The 22058-nt window shown below is 42.1% G+C and overlaps 1 protein-coding gene across 14 annotated transcripts in view; it reads left to right on the top strand.

Moving 5' to 3' along the window:
• Nucleotides 1–22058, top strand: part of PBX3 (PBX homeobox 3) — a 229479-nt gene that overhangs the window by 84125 nt on the left and 123296 nt on the right. The window contains exon 1 of one of the 14 annotated variants that reach the window (XM_083721226.1): nt 3837–3858. The exons of the other annotated variants lie outside the window; for them this stretch is intronic. Within the exon in view, the coding sequence (XP_083577352.1) occupies nt 3852–3858 (7 nt within the window). The 5' untranslated portion in view covers nt 3837–3851. Of the gene's footprint in view, nt 1–3836; nt 3859–22058 lie in introns of those variants that run through there. 14 annotated transcript variants of the gene reach the window in all.

Genomic DNA, 22058 nt, shown 5'->3' with positions numbered 1-22058 from the left:
CGACCCCTGCCTTATGCAGTCTACTAGACCTTCACCTTCCCAGAGGAGCTGGCTGACTGGTGAAAGGGTCCTCTTATTCTGTGGGGCTGGGGAGATGGAGGTGCTGTAGGGGACAGAACAAGGTACTAGTAGTTTTCCATTTGAAAAAATATCTTGAAGCGAATTCTCTTTCCAGTTCTTAACCATAACTTGCAAGGTCCCTGCGCCATTGCTCATTACACTGTTCAGCTTTTAAATTGTTCTGGAAAGATGGAGACACACAGGCTAGCTTGCTTTTCAGGTGGGCATATTTCTAGGGTTATGGCCTTCCACGTCTACTAGTAGGATCTAGTAGTGGAGAGGGTAGCACTGGGATGAAGAAGAATATGAGTCTCTAGTCCTTGCCAGTGAAGCAGGATCCTCTTCAGAAGCATACTTTCATCTGTGGGTGGGTTTTTAATACCTATCGGAGAGCTTTATGCACAACAATGGTTACAATTTTCACATCCTGATCCCTGCACAAAGGTTTTATGTTGTAGCAGGCCCATGCCAAGCTTGGGTCAGGAGTCTTATCTGAATAAAGTTAACCAATTACCGGTAACTTGTGTCCAAAAGACACGCACACAGTGCCAAACCCAGAAGTGCCTAGAAACACATCACCTAAAAGAGTGGGATGAGGGCAGAACATATTGTGTTTATATGCTCTCCGCTGACACATGCGGGGGCTGTTTATACTGACAGTATAAACTGAAGCAAAATAGCAGCCAGTCCCTTGCAGGGACCCCCCCCCCCCAAGCCAGCTTAGCCCTCCGAAGCCCAGGGCAAATGTATCCAGCTTCCCCCCCTCTCGGGCCTGTGTGGTGGTGACTGGAGATGCAATCCCTAGCACCACTTGGGGAAGGAATAGTCATAGTACCACTGCCAGCAGCAGCAGAAGAAAAAACTTGGTGAAATTCAGGTGTAGTGCTTTTTCTGAAGTGGGGAAAGAATACTTTGGAAAATGTGATGTTGGAAGAGCCCCCTCAGTGGAGTACCAGTGATGAAGTTGGAAAGTATCTCTAGAGTTTCGCTTCTTATGTGGAATCTTCTCCAATGCTGAAGTGCTGTCAAAGCCTTTGTGATATACTGGATAGCAGGTTGGATTTGCACCAGGGAGATCAGGGTTCAAATACCCACTCAGCCATGAAGCTCAGGCAGCAAATGTCATATGTTATAAAGAATGCTGAGGAAAGCCCCACGTCTTCAGTCCTTGGGTAATTTTCTTCAATCCTAGGTATATCAATACTTGGGATTCGAGGAAAGGTGCTCTGAACACCAATTCAAAAATGCATTCTCCTCCATATTGTAGCCCAGAGCAGCTTACAGCAGTTTAGCCTGAATGCAAAATTATTTCTGTCTCCAAGGTGTTCATAATATCTAATTAAGTAGCTTGAGGGATAAAAGAGTCCAAACACTGTAAAAATGATATTTTATAGACTGAAAACAGAACCATAGAGCAGGAGAAAACAAGTATGCTCTCTCTTCCATGTGACAGCCCTTAAGACAGGGGTCCTCAAACTACAGTCCGCGGGTCAGATCTGGCTCACCAGCGTCCTGAACCCAGCCCACCCGGCAATTGCCACCGCCACCCGGCATCTTCAGATGCAAGAGGCAGGGAGGCAGGCTCCCCCAGACCCAAGGAAAAAACCCCGCTGCTGCTGACGCTGCCTTGTGGGCCAGGCTGGTGACTTCCTCTGTCCACGCGCCTGCTCTCTCTTGCTGCCACATGCTCACTTTCCCCTCACGGGCCTCGGCCGGCTCCACCTTGGCCCACAAACGCTGTCCCTTTTTGTGAGGCCTGTGAGGCCTAGTTGCCTCTCCTCGCCGGGAACGGGCGAGCCCTGTCCTTGCGGGCTGAGGGAACGCGTTTAGCTCCTGCCGGCCTCCACTCAACACCCTGCAGCCTTGACGCTCACGCGGGGCTTCACATGCCCTCTGCCTCAGGCAGGTCTGTGGGAAGCCTGTGGGCCCCTCAGGCTGCTCGTGGACTACAACTCCCATCAGCCCCCCCCCCCGAATGACCTGAATTGTGGGATAGGTAGAATGGAGACTAGAGTTCTGTCCCAGGTGTGGTGGTGATTCATTTGAAGCATTTCTAAGAAGGGAGGTAGATCTTTGCTCCCAGGTTCTGCAGTGCTCCTCTTGCAACATTAGTACCAGTTACTTTGTGTGCTCTTTCATCATACCCCTAGTTTATCTTTGGTTTTCAGTTAATTCTTCCCATGTGTCCCCTCCCCCCATGCCAAGATTTCCTGTGTTTTTTTATGACTTGGCCTTATCATTGCAAGATGCACCAACCACCACCTTTGTGAATCTTTTTACGTCTTCTAAGTCTAAAGCAACTCTGTTTTTTGGTAGGGGCATCTCTGAATGTGGAAATAAGCCATGTAAAAATTGCTACAGAATTTCATAATGATGCATAACACATGATCTTTTAGAAAAAGTCACATAAAAATAAATGGGTTAGGATACTGTTAATGGATTGTTGTTCTTTACTTCTTTTTAAAGTCTTGTTTAAATATTGATAAAATCTATAGAGAATGGTTATCTCCAAAAGGCACCTGTCTTGACAGCCCAAACTGCCCTTCCATGTCATCTATCCATAACATTTAAAATTATTCTCCACCTGTGGCATGTGGCAAATTGATTAAAGAAATTTCTTGCCAGAAAACCCTGTGGATGAAGTGACTCTGCAACTCAAGCAAATGAGCCAAGCTGTGTGTTATATTAGAAGGCCAAAAACATAGAAAGTCAGTGTCTAGTGGCTATGAGTTGGGTTCTGAGCATGAGCAAATATCTGTTGTTTAAGAGCAAAGAGCCAGTGGAAGGGAGTGAATACTGCCATCACTCTTCCTCTTTTCACTGGGGTACCTGCCTGATTGCTGTTGGCAAACAAAATGCCAATATGAATAAATTTGGGGAGTGCCTGCTGCAATTTGGAAATGCATAAGCAGAATTATGTACAAGTGTGTCTGTTTTCACACATGTGCAGAAGATTGTTCTGTCACTAATTTGGTAATCTGCAGTTACTATAATGGTTCCAGAAGAGGATGAGGGTCTTCAGAATTTCAGTTTCTGGGGCACAATAATAAAATCTTGCTATTTATAGGTCATGTACCAATTGATTCTCATCCTAAAATGTGTCACCTGAATGATTCTGCAATGTGGTTGGCATGGGAGAACCTGCAACCTTTGTTGGAGAATTTGCAGTTTGCATTCCTCTTGTGCCAGTTTTGGGGATTTCTGTTGACAAATTCTTCATTTTCTTTGGTCGGAAGGAGGATGGGTTTCATTCTCATTATCCCCTGCTTTCTTGAAACCCCTGCTGCCTTCATCTGTGCCTGTGTAGATCTGAGCCTCTCTATTCATTGCAGACGCAATGGTAGGATATGTGCAGTTAATTGCAAATAAATGCCCTTTTGAAAATCTTGTTGTTTTTTAAATGATGACTTTAGAGCATGAAACATGCTTGTCCTTTCCTTACATGTGTGACTCCCAGTCTGCAGCATCTCAGATAGAATACACAGGCTGTGTTTCCAGGGTGGTGGTGGGGAGAGAGAATGAGCTTCCCTTTATCTTTATTTATTTATTAATAAAAGACAAAATGCCTTGGGGAAACAAAAGGTCTTAATGGCTGGTGCTTGGTATCCTTGACAACAGTCCCCAAAGAATATTACATTAGGGGCATGGGAGAACTTTTAAAAAAATAAGTAATGGAATTCCGTCTCCGTGATGCTTTTAGTAGTCATTTCGGCCACGGTGCAGCGAGGTCATAAGCTGAGCTCGGTGAAGGGAGCCAGAACATGAAATGATGCTGAGAGAACGTCTGGGAGATGAGAGGTACAGAATTACAAGCGAAAGTGCAGGCCTGCTGAGGCAATTACAGCTTAATGGGGTCATTTGGAAGGCAATTGCCAGGGGTTAATGTAGTATGGAGAGATGAGGTGAGATTGAAGTGAAATTTGGGGCTGGGAATGTGTTAAGATGAAAGATCAGAGTGCAGTGGATTCTGCAAAGCACAGGAAAAAGGTTTATAGCATGCAAAAAAAGGGGGGTGGGGAAGTAAAAAAAAAATAGAATAAATAGTAGGCCAGCTGCTTCCAAATAAGTAAATAAAATCTTGAAGTGGACCTTCTTCTATTTGGATATCTCTGTTCGGGACTGATTCTTCTCTAGAAAAAGCACATTAATGACGAAGAGTTGATTTGATGTCAAAGTTCTGCTGTGGACAGACAGAAAATGTTTGCAGCCCACTGAGTGCTGCCATGCGTTTCTCCAGCATCGCCCCCTCTTGAAATGAACGGAGATTGCGCAGAAGCAACACTTAGTGGATTGCAGTAAATGTGCTTGTGGTCTTCTCATTATTGTTCTTCCTCTGTGCAGTCTCAATCATTCTTAGCTGTGCACGCCTGCTCTGTTGTACGCTTTGGGTATTTATTTTGTAAGAATTCACTGTTTTGGAACTAAAAAGTGAGACACAGGCCCACATACATATATTTTGATGTATTTTCAGTGGATTCATCACATTATCTTTTCAGGCATTAAAATAATAACTTGCAACGTGTCAAAATATTACAAGAATGTAAGCTAGCATACTCAGAGTGTGAGTATTTTGGTGTGCTTAAATATTACAGGTGTTTTAAATTAAAAACGTCAAACCATGAAGGCATAATGGAAGTAATCTGTCTCTCCCTTTTTAAAAAACAAAACAAAAAACCACACAACACCACCCATAGCTTTAAACTGCATCTAGCATGTTTGGCTTTTCCTCATTGTGAACAAGGGAAGTTCATAAGAATTCAAAGGACAAAAGAGATCATTATGCCTTGTTACCTCAGCTAGTTCATTACCTTAATTGCTGAGCGTAATCCGGGCTTGGAAGAAAACTCTAGGGCTTTAAGGAGATCAACAGAGGCACCTTATGGCACAGAAAATGGAAACGCTTTCGTGTTACCACTGCTGTTCCAGGAGCTCTAAACCTTGATCAAAGGCTGAACTTTTCTTAAGGTCGACCATGTGAAAATCCCACTAGAGCTGTACCAAGCGCTGAACCGTAATGAAGTGTAGTAGGTTGAGCACCATTTCTGTTTAAATGTGTGACCGTCCTGGATCACTGGCTAGTGAGAGCACATTATCATCCTCTCAGGTGAAATTTTAACATAGTTATATTTAGCAAGGGATAATAGTCTCTTTGGTGCTCTGTAGATGGCATGGACTAAAGAAAAACCTCAAAGCATACGAAGCTGCTGCAGGTTTTATTTATTTTATTCATTTTGAGCCAACATAGGGCAATCTAATTGAACTCAGTATCACTTTCCAGTTGTAGTGTGCTCAATATCTCTCTAGCTGCGTGCACAGTGCAGTATCTTGCAGGTAACCTTGGAACACTTGCATACATGATACTCATTTGCATGTTACTTTTGTTTACTTCTTTGTTACCTCAGTGTAGTCCAGCAAGCAGTTCTTTGGCCATGTAGAATACAACTCCGGAAGAGCTAAGGAGCAAGCTGTCCTGCTCCTCCCCTTAGGGAGAGCTCTGTGATTCTCTGTGCATGCCTCAAGGTAGCAGGATGAGTGCTGCCCTTCTCAGTTCACTTGACAGCTGCAAAAACAGTAGCAGTAGCTCTTAGCTTTCTTGAGATAATTACCCTAGCAAGCTTTCACTTTGTAGCCTTTTAGGCTATGTCTTGCCTCTTTTACCTCTAGTTTTCAGTGGGGATTTTTCCAGCCCCTGTGGGTAATACCACTAAATTTTACTTATTTTTTTGTTTATGGGAATAGATTACCATAGCTCACTCACTTTGTGTCCTGGCCTCCCTCCAAGGACCACAGAGCAGCATAGACGGGCCAGTCTCCTATCCAGAAAACTGGCTAGTCCTAGATCTGCTCAGCTTCAGAGATGGCGCCTTCAGACCATTTCTCCATAATTACTGAAAATAATTCAGCAGAGTTTTGGAAAGGTGAAAATAAATCATATTAATTGTAACCATATCAGAGCAAATTCATGGGTTTCCAGCCTCATTTAAGCAGTGAGAAAAAGCTTTTAAAAAACCAACTTTGAGAAAATTATTCAGTTGTCCCATCTGTTGACCCAGTTCTGACCCTTAACAGTTGTATATTTGGGGGCTTTTAATTTTTTTTAAAATACAGTAAAATGAAACCATATGACCTTTAAAAGCATGGTTGAGTAGCATTCATTTTACAACCATCAAAGCAACTCTTTACTGTTGTAAGGTAGGGAAAAATCAATGATGCAATCTTTTTCCTTTTGCCTCGTGCAATCCGTAATTGAAATGGAAAATCAAATGAACGGCTAACAGATAATTGTTTTATCAATATTCCTTGCCTGCCCTACAAGGGTCAGCCTGGAATGATCATGAGGCACGGATATGATGAGGACAAAATGTGAAATTGAACAGCAAGGAGGCAATAAATCAGTCTTGACAAGAAAGAGTGACCAGCATGTAGCCTGTGCAGGCAGCTTTGGGGACACTTTTTGTCTCAGGTGTCTACAGTGATTTGAAAATGTGAGAATATAATATTTGAAGCTCTACTCCTGGGTAAACAAGAGCAGACTATTTTGAGGCAAAGACAGCATCAAACAGGCAGTCTGTTTTTCAAAAATGTTAAGGATAGAGGACATTGGAGGGGAATCACATTGTGGAATAATAGAATATCCTGAGCTTGTAATAACAGAGCATCCCTCATTGCTCTGGGGGTTGGGGGGGGGGTAGCAAGCCAGGGCAGCACCATGTACTTAAAGACAAAGCCATACACACATTTTGGTTTTCTCTGCGTTGTACCCTGGTAGGATATTTCTGATCCCCAAAGCATATAAGGAAGATATATGTAATTTGCTTTGTTTTCCTTTTAAGAAGGCCTGGCCACTGGCATTTTGTTAGCCATTGTGAGAACAGGATATTGGACTAGATGGACCACTGGCCTGATCCAGAAAGCTCTCATGTTCTTAGGTCAGTTTAGAAATTCTTCCATTTCCCTCCTTGTACACTGTCATGTTTTTGTTTTTGTAGACTTAGGTGTACGTTTTGCCTAAACCAGTATGGCTGGGTGTGTCATTTTGAAGACCTCTAGATGTACGTAGATCCTAAGCTGGAATGGTAGCACCAACAAGGGCCCCTGGGTGCTCATATAATGGACACAGCACATACCTTTAACATTTTTCAAGCTGCTAGTTTTTTTTTCTTATATATGAACATAAAAATAGTCCTGCTGGACTGCTCTGAAAGCTCATCTAGTCTAGCATGCTGTTTCCCTTAGTATCAACCAGATCCTATACTATGGGGCATTCCAAGTGTGGTTATACAATCACTTTGTATAAAAGCATTACAATATTATTAGTTTTATTGTTTGATTCCTTTCTTAATGACCCTAGCATGAACCCCTTTCATAGCTTTGTCACTGCCACCTCAGACCCCATCAGTACAGTGGTACCTCAGGTTAAGTACTTAATTCATTCCGCAGGTCCGTTCTTAACCTGAAACTGTTCTTAACCTGAAGCATCACTTTAGCTAATGGGGCCTCCTGCTGTTGCCGCGCCGCCGGAGCCCAATTTCTGTTCTTATCCTGAAACAAAGTTCTTAACCTGAAGCACTATTTCTGGGTTAGCAAAGTCTGTAACCTGAAGTGTATGTAACCTGAAGTGTATGTAACCTGAGGTACCACTGTATATACGCGGTTAGGATTTTTTGCCCAATATGTGTCACTTTATACTTCCTTATATTTAATTGCATTTGCCATTTAAATGTCTATTCACGCAGTTTCGAGAGATCCTTTTGAAGCTCCTGGCAATTACTTTTTTATCTTATCACTCTAAATAATTTGGTGTCATCAGTAAACCTGTCCACTTCAGTACTCACCCCTAATCCTAGGTCATTTATGAGCAAGATAAAAGACACTGGTCCTTATACAGATCCTTGTGAGACTTTTTACATCCTCACTGTGAGAATTGGCATTTATTCCTCGTGTCTGCTTCCTGTTCTTTAATCAGTTACTGATATATAGAGGAGCCTGTATTTTGTGCACAAAAAGACTTGTGGCAGACCAAACTCTTAGACATTTTTTCCCCTGCAGAGACTGTTGCATGTATAGACCCTGCATATATTATCTTCTAGCATGGAGAAACCATACACACAGGGTGGGGAAATCAGCCATTTCCCCCCATGCATCTTTAAGGGGAAGTGTCCATAGTTCTTAGTACATGGGGAGTAGAGTTCATTTTGTGTCATGAACTGCTCCCCCATGTGGGGAGCCCATGTGAGGCTCTCTGGGAAGAACCTTATGTGTTTATTCCATCCAGGCTGGCCATTGGTTCCTCCTTGGCACCAAGGATGATGCAAAACTTGGTAGTGTGAGCAAGTGTGATCTTGAGCTGCCTAATGGCCTCTCAATTTCCTCTTAAAATGATACATAAATAAGCAGTCCCTTCTTCAAAATAGCTGGATTCAGTAAGTTCATTTTTTGATTTAACTTTTAGAAATTCTGTAATCTGTTTGTGTTCCTGAGTGGGTTGTAAGTTTAGGGGTCCTGTGCAGATAAATATTTCTTATCTTCTTTATTTGATTCGGAATAAGTGGTCTGAAACTCGATCACTTGCTTGAAATCAGATGCCAGAAATAAATAAGGACAAGTCAAAAATTACTTCCATTTTTAGAAGCAGAGTTCAGAAGAAGGCAGGACAGGAAAAATGGCTAGGACACCTGGATATTAGCACAGAGTCTTTAAGAGCACATCTTACACAGAACAGGCCAAAAAAAAGAAAAAGAAAAACAAAACAAAGCTGGCAGCTGCAATATTTTCAGTATGGCTAGGATGTCCAGGGCAGATTTGCTTTTATACAGCTTCATGTCATGTACCTAGAAAGCATCTGTCTGTCTTAAAAACTATCCATATAAAAACATTTGAAGAAGCATTTTTCTTCTCTCCACGTGAAAGTAAGTGAAAAGGGAGTTTACAGATGCTGAGAAGGGAATATAAGCATGCATCCCACTTCTTCCTGAGTTTCTGCTCAGTGTTACTTTTATAGACTGGACGGGATTACTAACACTCAAGTATGTGTTGGCTTTGATTCACAGGACTATGAGAAAATGCCATTTCACCTTATGTACATTTGAATTTTTGTTCAAGCTAGTGGAAGTCTTCTTGTAGTGCAGCAAATAACATCAAGGGCTGCATTATATTATGACATGGCGATTAAGGAAGATCCAGAGTGTAGCATATGAAAATAGTGGGCCATAAAAGGTTTTGAAAAGTGGTTGTACAAAGTCTTGAGCAAATAAATGAACCTTTCTGCATTTGGCATCACATATTGCCACATGATGCTTTTCTGCTAATTCAGAAACAACCCTTTTGTTTTGGATCCAAGTAATTCTTATGTAGTTAAGTTTATAGGCACAAGAATACCTGACAATTGGGGTCTAGTAAACAAAAGCTTATGCCACTATAGATCTATTGGTTTTTAAGTGCCATTGAGCACTTTTTGTCTTCAATCAGAGCATCACCTCCGATACCCTAGCAGTTTGAAAGCATACCAGTGCAAGTAGATAAATAGGTACCACTGCAGCGGGAAGGTAAATGGTGTTTCCGTGCACTCTGGCATTCATCACAGTCCTCCGTTGCGCCAGAAGCGGTTTAGTCATGATGGCCACATGACCTGGAAAGAGCTGTCTGTGTACAAACGCCGGCTCCCTTGGCCTGAAAGCAGAGATGAGTGCCGCACTCCATAGTCACCTTTGACTGGACTTAACCATCCAGGGGTTCTTTACCTTCACCTTACCCTGGGAATGTTATCAATTAAAACCAACAACACCATTTTGGATGGGTGATTTTTAAGATTACTTTTTAATGGTTTTTACAATTTATTTTTGCACTACCAACTGCTACTTTGCAGATGACATAGTATATACATATTAATTAAACAACCTATCAGATTTCCACTTTTTGCAGCCGAAGTGTGGGAATAGGAAACCTGTGGCCTTCCATATGTCATTAGGACTCCAATTTCCATTAACCTAACCCTCCATGGTTGATGAACAGGAATGATGGGAGTTGTGAAAGAGGAGGTATGTAGGGATGATAAGGTAGCATTTAACATGCTTTGAGGGAAGCAGTTTGAGTGCAAACTTCTAAAGACAGCTGCTAGTTAGTTGGCTTGGCTCTGAAAAGCAGAAGCAGGAATTCCTCCCTCTGCTATCCCAATGTACTTTCAATTGGACTTGAGGTACATAATTTTTCTTCTGGATTTGTAGTGCAGTTGGTCACACTACCCCAAGTCTGGACTCTAGCAGCCTAGCCTTCCCACACTGATATTGCACACCCCAGAATTCCTGTTTGTAAGCCCTTCTATAAGTTTTAGCCTATGGCATGGAACACATGTGTTGTGTTACAGAACTCAGTAGCAGTCAGTGCTCTGGGTCAAATATGGAGTGGATATCTTGTGCCTTCACTCTGCTTTCCACACAAACATCCCTGTGTGTCACTTTCTGCAATCACTGTCCTTCATGTCCTTGAGGCTGACATAGTTTAAATACAAGCCTCTCCAATTTTATCAGCTGTTTAAAAATAGTTCAGGAGCAACTCTGAAGGACATCCCCACCCCACCACCCCAGGTGATCTGTGCTGTTTTTGCTAAAAGAGCTGCATTTCCATTCCTTGTGCTGGGCAGCTGAAGGTCTACTTTCTTATCCTAAACATGCATGGCTTTTTTTTAATCATACCCTTCCTCAATCTTGAAAGATAGTCGTGCCTCCCTTTCTTCTCTCCCTGGGGCAGGAAGCCTGTACCAGCTGTGTGATCCTTACACTCAGTAACTGCTTCCATAAAAATATTTGCTGAGCATATGGTGCGTATAGGCATTCCAAATAAACAGCATAAATCCAGGTGTATGGGAGTGCGGTGGTTACAGTCCATCATGCCATTAATGCTCTTTTCAGAAATGCCCGGAGTACGTATTTGCACCATGGTGCCTAATGGCTCCAGAGAAGCTGTTCGAACTGTCAGGCTATTAATCTGCCTTTTTAATGGTTCTGTTCTATGGATGAATGTTTGTGTTTTTATTTATCACACACACACACACACACACACACACACACACACACACACCACGACTGGATTTGCTTTAAAGAGCCTTGATGTAAACACTGAGAGCATTCCTGAAATTCTCATTTTAATAGATCACTATTAAAATATAAACTCCCAACTTTAAAAGGGGGAGTTTTCCATCTCCCCTTCTTCTTCCTTAACACCTCAGATTGTGCCTCCTGGCTCTAAAAGGGATGCCAGGCTCAGCAGTCCGTTGAGATGATCTTTTAAAAATCTCTAAATATATTTTGATGAGAGGGCCCAGCTGCTGCTGCTGCTGCTTCCCAGCAATTTGAAGACGGCTTTCATCAGCTGCTTGGTGATTTTCAGTGGGAAAAGGGCTGGCTTTCATTGATGTATTCCATATCTCCAGATTCCTACAGAAGATGATGAAGCACTAGAATGGTTTCAAGAAGGAAGTAAATGGTACTTCATGGGTTTTGTAAGATTTCTTTTTTTTTTAACATGGAAAGTAAAGAGGTGTTTTGACTTCGGCAGCTTTGAAATAGGACAGCATTTTCTCTCTTCATTCTTGTTTGCTTGCTCCAAGACGAACCTGCCCACCTTTTAAGTTCAGTCTCTGAGACCTTATTGTCTGCTCTCTCCATTCACAAATGGGTTCAAGTGGCAGAGGTTTCTCAGTAATAGCACCATAATGATGGAACTTACATCCTGTGTGTCATGGATTGGCTGGATGCAGAGGAGTAGTGGGAGGGACCACTGAGGAATCCCCAAGGGAACCCACAGGGGCTCAGAGCCAGGGGATTGGTGGTGGGACGGTGATGTGTGGTCAGAAGGAGAAGGTGCTGGAAGCTGAAGAGGCAACAGGGTTTAGTGAGCAGGAAGAAGCTGGGCAGAGAGCAGTCCAGGCTCAGAAGCAGAAGAGGAGGTGGGCCAAGAGACAGGGATGAAGCAGGCTGCTGAAGAAGCCAGGGAGTTTACCCTTCCTGCTGCAACCGGCTTCCCTTCCCCCTGGTCATCTAGAACATGCAGGTAAATGAAGAGTATGGAGCACTGAGACACAAGGTGACAGAATCTTAGGCTGTTGGGGGAGGGACCAGGAGAGGAGCCTTAGCAGTGGGAAGACAGGGACCTTCTGTCCTCGCAACTGCCTCATTGGGGCAAGACCTACTGGGAAGAGTTTCTGGGAAGGGTTAACGTCACTGACAATGGTGTTTTTATTGCTGGCCTACTCCTGATTTTGATTTTGATGTAGTTTTGGTATTGGTACCTTTTATTTAAGTTACTGTTTACGGTAAATGGATTGCTAATAAAGTGAAATGATATGTGGGTAGTCAATCCACCACTATTGTACTATTACTGCATAAATTACATGATGCACAGCACACCAGCAAATAAAAAGCACCCAGTCTGGGATGACTCTAAAAACAAAAAGAGAGAGCTTATCTGCTCTGGAGCTGACGGAGCTGACAGTAGGAAATAGGGTGGGTTAAAGGTTTGGTTCCTAAATAGAAAGAACCTGAAAGCTTGTTGGAAGCCATTCATGTAATGTGCAGATGTGTAGAGGGCAACTGACCATCTTGGTGATAAGAGTTTGCTCAGAGGTCTTTGGAATTACTTGACACACCCTAAAGAAGGAGGTACATGTCACAGGGATGGTTTCTGGCAATTTTGGTGAAACCTCACACTGAAAAACAATGATTGCATAACCTTCACTAAGTCCTGAAGAAGATTTTTTTTGTAGTATTTAGGTATTTTATGAATTTGGGTCCTGGTTAATAGTTCTTAGAATCCAAAGCAGTCAGTGTTGATGTGGTCTTTGTGTGTTCTGCAAATACTTGCAGAAACGCAAATCTTTTAACAAGTTTTTTTCTTCAAAGCAGAGAGAACTGTTCTTCATGCATCAAACTGGAGAAGTCTTCAGCTTATATTTTAATGCATGTTTCATTATGTGTGTTGGCTTTGTGTGTGTACCTATACTTAATATTGTAACACAGTGTTGTCCTGTTTATTTAGTGGCTGGCTTTATATTTTTATTTGCTGTTTTGCTGTTTATGGCTGTTTAGAACTGTGTTTTCTATTTGAAAGCCATCTTGAGCCATTTGTAGTGAAAGATGAAATAATTTCTATAAATATATTTATAAAGTGTTCACCATGTGTGTTGCTCTTTACTGAGTATTGTAAACATAAGAGATCCCTGCCCTTGAAGAGCTTGCCATCTAAATTCAGACTGAGAAGGGATGAATTTGAGCAAATGGAGTTACAAGTGCTTAGCTTTGTTTCTGTTGTGGGGCAGGGTGAGGATTAAGGGCTTTGCATAAGAGGTAGGGAGGTTTTCATTTCAGATTTAAAGTAGTGGGGTGTGGGGAAGGCAGCATGTTGTAGGTGTTCTGAGAGATACAGTAGTACCTTGGTTTAAGAACAGCTTAGTTTATGAACAACTTGGTTTAAGAATGCTGCAAACCCAGAAGTAGGTGTTTTGGTTTGTGAACTTGGAATAAGAACATGTGAGGCTTCCTGTTGAGTGTGTTCCATTTGTAAATTGAGTCCCCCGCTGCTATGGGAAAGCACACCTTGGTTTAAGAACACTTTGGTTTAAGAACGGACTTTTGGAACATCAAGTTCATAAACAAAGGTACCACTGTATAATTCCAGGCATATGGGGACAGCAAGGGAGAGTGAGTAGACTTGTGAATTCAGAGATTTCACTTTGGTGTTGGGTCTATAAACTTCTGTATACCAAGCAGAAAAGGTGTACCATATAACACCATTTAAGGTGTGTTGATATTCCTATATTTTGCCTTGTCACACCACCCTCCAGAAATGCATGCATCCTCAGGTTCTGATGAATAAGTGGTATGTGCTCCAGGGGTGGTTTATGGGTCTTGTTGAAGCTAAACTACTTTTGCCTGCAAGATGCAGCGTGGAATGACCTTGTGCATTTATGGAATCTTTGCTGGGTTGAGAAACATGATTAAGGCCAATCAATTCTTTCTCTGTTGACAAGGATGAGTGGAAGATTTGGCACCCTGCTGCATACTTGGGAGCAAATACTATGTGCTACTAGGAAAACTTTGCTCTTAGCATACTAGCATATCTCAACTCCCAAGACACTTGTGATGTGATGGTTTTGATAGAGAGCCTTGTAGACACAGATTACAAAGAATAGAAGAAACTTGGATTTGCATATAGTAATTATATGTCTAGATTAAAATTTAGACATAATAATTATAATTGCATGGAATCATGGACTCATTCAACCCTCTGCAATGCAGGAATCTTTCACCCGATGTGGGGTTTGAACTCACAGCTCTGAGTCGCATCCTCTAGCAGCTGAGCTGGCAGGTGGTCATACCAAGCATCTCACATTTATGGGGAAGACTGTGACCAGTTGGCTTGTGTGTCTGCTTGGTCTGCTGTCCAGATGCTAACTGCTGATGGGCCACACTGAGGCTTCTGCTCTCTTTTTCTCTTCAAAGCAGACTTGGAAGGAATAGCCCTTCAAATAGAGGACATATTCAAACACAGAAACATTGTAAAGTAGGGCATTCTGGCCATCTCACTTAAAGGAGGGCTAAATTATCTTTTTGGTGCCAGACTATTCCTCTGTGTTCACTCTAGCGCTATCTCCTGCACTTGTATGTTGTTGTTTTAGCATAGCTTGGCCAGTTTTTGCTGGTAAGCTCCATGGCTATCGTATATTGTGATGACATTGTTGAATACCTGTATTTTGTTTATTTATATATTCACATTCCATTTTCCCCAAAATGCAGGCCTTTAAAAGTTAAAAGCAGCATTTTGAATTGGGCCTGGAAGCAAATTCACATCCAGTATAACTGATGTGCAAAAGGTTAACTATACAGCTGGAATGGGGGTTGTTAGCTTTCAGGGCTGAAAACCAGAGCTCTTTTCACTGGACTAGCTCTAGAAATGATGATATAGGTTACCTCTTCCCTCATTGATACTCTCTTCCCACCCCTTTCCAGGCACAAATTATATATATATATACACACATACACATACTTCTGATTTAAAATCAACTCAGTATTTAAATTAAATTGGCCTGGGATTTAGTTTAAAACAATTTTAATTGACAAACATTTTGTCTCGTGTACATATTAGTTTGCAGGAACACAATGGTAGTTACAGTAATCTCCTCTCCTCCCTCTTTCCTTTAGTATTCAGTCTACTTAGGAAAACAATGTTGCATTAACTTAATATGGCTTGTAAAAATTAGAGATGAAAAAACAAAGTCAAAACAAAACTAGTGCACAAAAATCAACATTCTAAATCAAGCTAAAAGTCTCTTCCCATTTTGCTCACTATCCTCCTTGCAGAGCATTGACAAAAATATGAAATTGATTTGGTTGAAGGGTGTTAAAGAGCCGACAGCCAAATGTCACAAACAATGAATGGCTGCAGTGTTGAAAAAATCAATAGGGAGGTTAAAGCTGGTCTTGAGGAAGACTTGGCAGACTGCTCTGTTCCAGGAAGATATCTGTCTTCTAGCCTTGGTTGCATGATCAAAAGGAAAACTTGATAGGTTTAATGAAGGAAGATACTATAAAATCTGACAACAGAAATATAGACACCGTGGTAAACTGCAGTGCGCATCAGCAAGAGTAGCTCGTAGATACACTTTTCAGTCTGAAAAAAATATTATCGGTAAAGATGTCAAGGGGTGGGGGTAGGTGGGGAAATTAGTGCACACTTTCCTTGCTTTCTTCATTGGGGCAAACACCAGTTTGTGCTGTATGTTTGTTCAACAACATAGCAAATGTATAGTGCAAAATAATTAGCATGTTAATTAGGAAACCATAATATTTCCAAATCATGGCATGCTGAGTGTGCGGGTCTAAAATACAGTGGTACCTCTGGTTATGAACTTAATTCATTCCAGAGGTCCGTTCTTAAGCTGAAATCATTCTTACCCTGAGGCGTGCTTTCGCTAACGGGGCCTCCTGCTGCACGCGTGTCTCTGGCGCGAGATTTCTGTTCACATCCTGGGGCAAAGTTCGCAACCAGGAGCAGCTACTTCCAGGTTAGCGGACCTCTTAACCTGAAGTGTTCTTAACCAGAAGCATTCGTAACCAGAGGTGCCACTGTAGTGATAGCACTTGGGGTCAGAGGTAATGTTTATAGGAAAATAAGGGGCACAAATTGACTATTAAAAGCATTATTTTGACACGGCACATTTTACAAGTCTACTAGAAAATCATGACCTTCATCCCAGACACATTGGGGGTTCATCCTTGTTTAAAAGGGGGAGGGGAGGGTTTGAAGTAAAACATAGTGAGTCTTAAGCAACATCTTCAGTGTGTTGTCTTTAAACACTTAAATATGATGCTTATCTGTCTTTCCCCTCTTGTTTGTCCAAAAAGACATACATTCAACCCAGTATTCAGGTTAAATATTACACAGCTTTCACCAAAACCATGTTAAACATGTGCAAACATGCACATGCATTTCACAAGACTATGTAGGTTTCCTTGTCATCTGTCAGATCCAGGGAAATCTCTCTCTCTCTCTCTCTCTCTCTCTCTCTCTCTCTCTCTCTCTCTCCCTTCACCCTCTTTCCCCCCTCCTCCTAGAAAAATGAACTCATTAGTTTAAAACTCCCTAATGCCACATTTAGCTCAAACAGCGAAGATGATAACCTTTTTTTTATAAAAAAAAAATGAGGGGAGGGTGAGAGGAGAGAGAAGTCATCTGGCAGGTTTTTCTGCAAGTGGTCGCCTTAATAAAAATGCCCCCTACTTTGTTGGGATGGTATTTGTAGGGCTTCTGCCATATGTTACTTTCCTTTTTAGCTGGGATTATGCCATCATTATTGCTGATAAAAGCTGTTTACTGCCTTGGCAAAGGAACGATGCTTGGAGCAGTTTTGGAAACTGCTATTCAGTTTACAACAAAGTGTATCTTGTGCCAGATGCTGGGATCCTGGGCCTTTTGTTATATTTTTCTCATTATTGGATTTACTCATTGTTTGGCTGTGTCTCCTTTCATCTTAACAATAGACTGTGTTGCTTTTTGTTTAAATACACTTTCATTTTCAGTAGGTTAATTCTGGGCATATTACATCCCTAGAAAGCTGTTTAGATTATGGAGTGTGTGTTTGTGTGTGTGTGTGTTTGAAATTGCTGCTTTCCAGGAACATAGCTTGTTAATGATGGGCACTCAGTGCTCTTCAGGATGCCTTTGCTTTGTGGGCTGTGTGCCAGGCATGCTGGTTTATCATGTGGCTGCCATCGTACTGTGGACCATGGAAGTCAAATTCCTGAGGACAACATGCTTCATTTGACCAGAAATAAGTTTCTAGTTCTTGGAGCTTCTGAAGAGTCTTTAAAATAGCAGCATCTGCTGAAAGCTTTCATACTACATGGAGATGCTGCCAGGTAGAAGCTAAGTGTGTGTTGAGGAGCTACCAGATAAAAACTCACCTGTATATATTGTGTAGCGGACTAGTACTCTCTCAACCTTGGCCTTGCTTTCTCCTAATACTAGAACCCAGAAAGAAACTATGGAGCTGAATGGTGTGACATCCAAGATGGATAGAATAAAAAAAATTTTCTTCACAGCACGTATTTCAATTGCAAAACACCTAGATGCATGATATGATGATGCCAGTCATCAGTTTCAATGGCTTTCAAAGGGGGATTAGATGTTTCTGTGAAGGCTAAGGCTTTCAGAAGCTACTAGGCACAGTGATTATATACCACCTCCAGGATCAGAGGCACATTGCCTCTGATTACAGTAGTTCATTGTTGCTGGAAGCAAAGTAGGAGAGGACTATTGTAATGTCATTCTTGTGGAATTCCTAAAAACATCTCCCTGGCCAATATAGGAATCAAGTTATTATTAGTAGTAGTAGTAGTAGTATTATTACTACTATTACTGTTATTTCAATTTGTATACCACCCTTCATCCACCTGGGACGCAGGTGGCGCTGTGGGTTAAAGCCTCAGCGCCTAGGACTTGCCGATTGAAAGGTCGGCGGTTCGAATCCCTGCGGCGGGGTGTGCTCCCGCTGCTCGGTCCCAGCGCCTGCCAACCTAGCAGTTCGAAAGCACCTTCGGGTGCAAGTAGATAAATAGGGACCGCTTACCAGCGGGAAGGTAAACGGCGTTTCCGTGTGCAGCTCTGGCTCGCCAGATGCAGCTTTGTCACGCTGGCCACGTGACCCGGAAGTGTCTCCGGACAGCGCTGGCCCCCGGCCTCTTAAGTGAGATGGGCGCACAACCCTAGAGTCGGACACGACTGGCCCGTACGGGCAGGGGTACCTTTACCTTTACTTCATCCATAGATCTCAGGGCAGTTCATAACATATAAATACAAGACAAACAACTCCAAAAACATAATTAAAAATAATATAAACATAATCAAATAAACCTCCCCCCCACCCCTTCCTACAAACACATTCAAAAGGTATGGGATGTTAATTAGCCAAGACAACCAAGATATAATACAACCAAAACGGTTACCTTTATAAATTAAGGGTGCTTGGGCTAGACAGAGGCAGCCTACAAGTAGGATTAAGAAGAATGACTGGAGAGAAGGGAAGAAGAGCTAGCAGTTGATGGGATTATCAGTGGGTAAGGATAGAACTGTAGGATTCGCACTCATCTCAGAAAACCCTGTAATGTTCAGGACAGATGCTGGAGATGCTGGACTGTTAGAGCAGTTATCTTCCATATATTTGGATCCTGCACAGCTCCTTTGACAAGTGGTACTGGAAATATCCTCCAGCTCTTAGATTCTCTGATCTCCAAATACTGTATAGCAGTTTGAGAATATTTAAGGGGGATAGCCACAGAGGAAGACATGGAATTATTTTGAGAACAGTGAGGCAATTTATAGCTGCTAACTGGAAGTCCTTGAAATCTTTGTGAATAATGATACTGGCCTACCTTATGGGGTTTCTGTAAGGATGTGAAAATTCTTGAAAACTCTGGAGCTCACTATAAAAATGTGCTTTATTGTTGGTAATATTAATATTAAATTTATTATTACTAATAATTATTACTAATAATTTATAATTACTCTCCATGTGCTTTTTCCTGTGGTCGGAAAGATTGCGTTCAGCCTTCACAGATGTCCCATCCATTCCATTGGCACCACCATCCCAAGTACCCTTGTCCCAGCCACTATGTGCTGCCTGTTTTTATCTGCATGTCAGCCTGATTCAGATATCTGTGTGTGCATGTGCACCAATGCATGTAAGGGAGTATTCCATGTTGGGGCTCTTCCCAATCAATGAAGGGATTAAATCTGCACACACACAATGGAAAGCATGCACTTATTTCTGCTTATTTCATCCATTTATACAGCTGAAAATGCCTGCAATAATATGCCTGACTGGGCTCCAATATAGTTTTTTTTCTACTACTGGACTCCCAGTTAAAATGTAGGAACCTAAGCCACATGGGTGGCAATGTCTTGTCTTTCGTGTGGACTGTTAACAGCTTCTGCAGATGGTGTGGTGGGATTTGCGGCAGCTATCTGACAAAGTAATGAGGAAAACACAGGCACGTTTTTGCATGATGGATTTATTAATGAGATAGTCAAAACCTACAAGTAACATCGATCGTGCCAAACATATTTTGCTTTCAGTTGATTTGATTTAGTATTTTCTGACCATGGAGTATTGGTTTTCCTTTTCCATGAGCCATATTCCCTTCCCTTGTAATTCTGGAGAGGGGCACCATTTTGAGCAGTGTCCATTGCAGGTTGGTACATCTATCAGGAATTACATGAGTTACTTTTGCTTCTTGTTAGTTTGCATTCTTAGCAACTTATTGCCCAGAATTGTGCAAAATAACTGAACTATAATGAAGAGGAACTTGGTTATAATATGAGGATCTGGGCTGAGAGAGGAGGTTGGACAGAACCAGCTCAAGGACTGACACAAAGTAATACATATATTCCAGAGTAAAGTAAGATGATAGTTGTATTGAGGCAAAAGGACGGACTAGATGACCATGGGAAGAATATTTCATAATTTACATTGTGTCTGTTGCTTTGTAAGTTATGTTAGAAGTAGAAAAGGCTTTGCTTAGCACTACTGTATAGACGTTTCTCCAAGGTATCTAATGTGGAGCTCGTTACTGCATCTTTTGAGACCCAGTTTCTTCTGAGTTAGGGCTCATCTAGACTTCCACTTGTCCTGCTGCTTCCCCCCAGAAAAAATCTGATTTTTAGCACTGAATTGGAGAAAATGTTAATCAAGTTTTTTGTGGACTGACATTTGCTAGGATTCAGTGCTAAAGAGTGAGTTTTACAGGGAATGTGGTGGGGCAAACAGAAAGCCACTCAGATCTATTCCTAGAAAGCACAGAACAAGCAGAAAAATGCTCGGATCCATGCCTTCTAGGCATAGGACTAGTGGAACTGTGGTCAGAAAGCTTTAGAACAGGGGTAGGCAACCTAAGGCCGGGGGGCCGGATCCAGCCCAATTGCCTTCTTAATCAGGCCCACAGACAGTTCGGGAATCAGCGTGTTTTTACATGAGTAGAATGTGTGCTTTTATTTAAAATGCATGTCTGGGTTATTTGTGGGGCATAGGAATTCATTTATTCCCTACCCCCAGAATATAGTGCGGCTCACCACATGGTCTGAGGGACGGTGGACTAGCCCACGGCTGAAAAAGGTTGCTGACCCCTGCTTTAGAAGCTTCCTTCAGAGACCTTTGAGTTATTTAGCATAAACCTTACAAGAAATGCACCAGAAACTCATTGTTCTGAATGAAGAGACAGGTGTGGAGTTGTTGGCTGCCTGTAGTGGTGAGTGTTGCTCCTGCGGGTAGAGGCATTGACCTTGTTTGTTCTGCTTAAAGAGATGGGTCAGGAACCAAATGAGGGCAGTAAAGTATAATAGAAAGCTTTCCAAATGAAAGTTTTGTTTCTTGCTTGCGCATTACCTTGTATTCCCCCCCCTTGCCCCTCCCTGCCATGTACCCTGGGAAATCAGACTGATCAATAGTTCCCATTTCAGTACAACTGCAGCAAGCATTACAACTGTATAAAATTTACAACATTGTCTGCTGTAAATTTTAATTGGAAAAGCCTTATAGCTTTACCCTCTCTATCTTTTGCGGGTTTAAATCTATTTGATTTAAAGGGGGTGGAATCAAAACAAATTTACAGCATATAATATTGTGTCATACACTTTTTATTGACACTGTAATATAAATAGGACAAAAACAACAGTCCTACTGGAAGGACCATAAAAATATGTGGTAAGATTGGGGGGGTGTGGTGAGGGGTGCAGTGAGTTAGCAAAGAGGCAGATCCAGTGTGTGTGTGTTGATAGAATTCTATTATTTGTGAAGGGCCATACAGCAGAGAAGTATTAACGACACTAAACAGGTTGGATTAATAATGAGATTTCGGACAGAGCTGTGAATGTTCTGTGAGGAGCACAGCCTGTCTTGAAGCCTTCCAGGGATGCCCTATAAAGGGAGAAGCTGCGGCTTGGAGTGGAGCCGTAGAAAATGCCGCTTCTCAGCCCAGCTTTATTTCTGTCACAGGTCAGGCTCGAAATGCTGCCACGCTGCCATTATTGACTCCAGCCTGGGCACAAATGCAAGTCCTTCAGCACGAGCCCAATTAATAATTTGCATAATTAACGTGCATATTAAAAAGGGACTGGCCCTGCATCTCTATTTGCAGTGAATAGGGGTAATGAGGGCTAGGCGAGCGGCGCCTCGGGCTGGCGTGAGCAGACGTGTGGCAGTAGTAATTTTTGCTTGGATTGACAACTGCTAGACAAGCAGTCCCAGCATAAAAACTAAACCCCGTTTGGCAGAATTAATCGTTGACAAACTGCTCTTAAAGCTGTAACATTGTTTCTGTCAGTTGTTCGGTTTTGATGTCACTGTTAGACATAATAAATCAATAGTGTCAGAATTTGGTAATGTTTATAGCTAGCAAGGTTTATTATTTCATATGACTGTCATGTACCAATACTGGTTATCGTGGCTGTCT

Source organism: Podarcis gaigeae (assembly GCF_964106915.1).
Source record: "Podarcis gaigeae genome assembly, chromosome: Z".
Lineage (NCBI taxonomy): Eukaryota > Metazoa > Chordata > Lepidosauria > Squamata > Lacertidae > Podarcis > Podarcis gaigeae.
The sequence above is the reverse complement of the archived record's forward strand: the minus strand, read 5'-3'. Positions and strand labels throughout refer to the sequence as shown.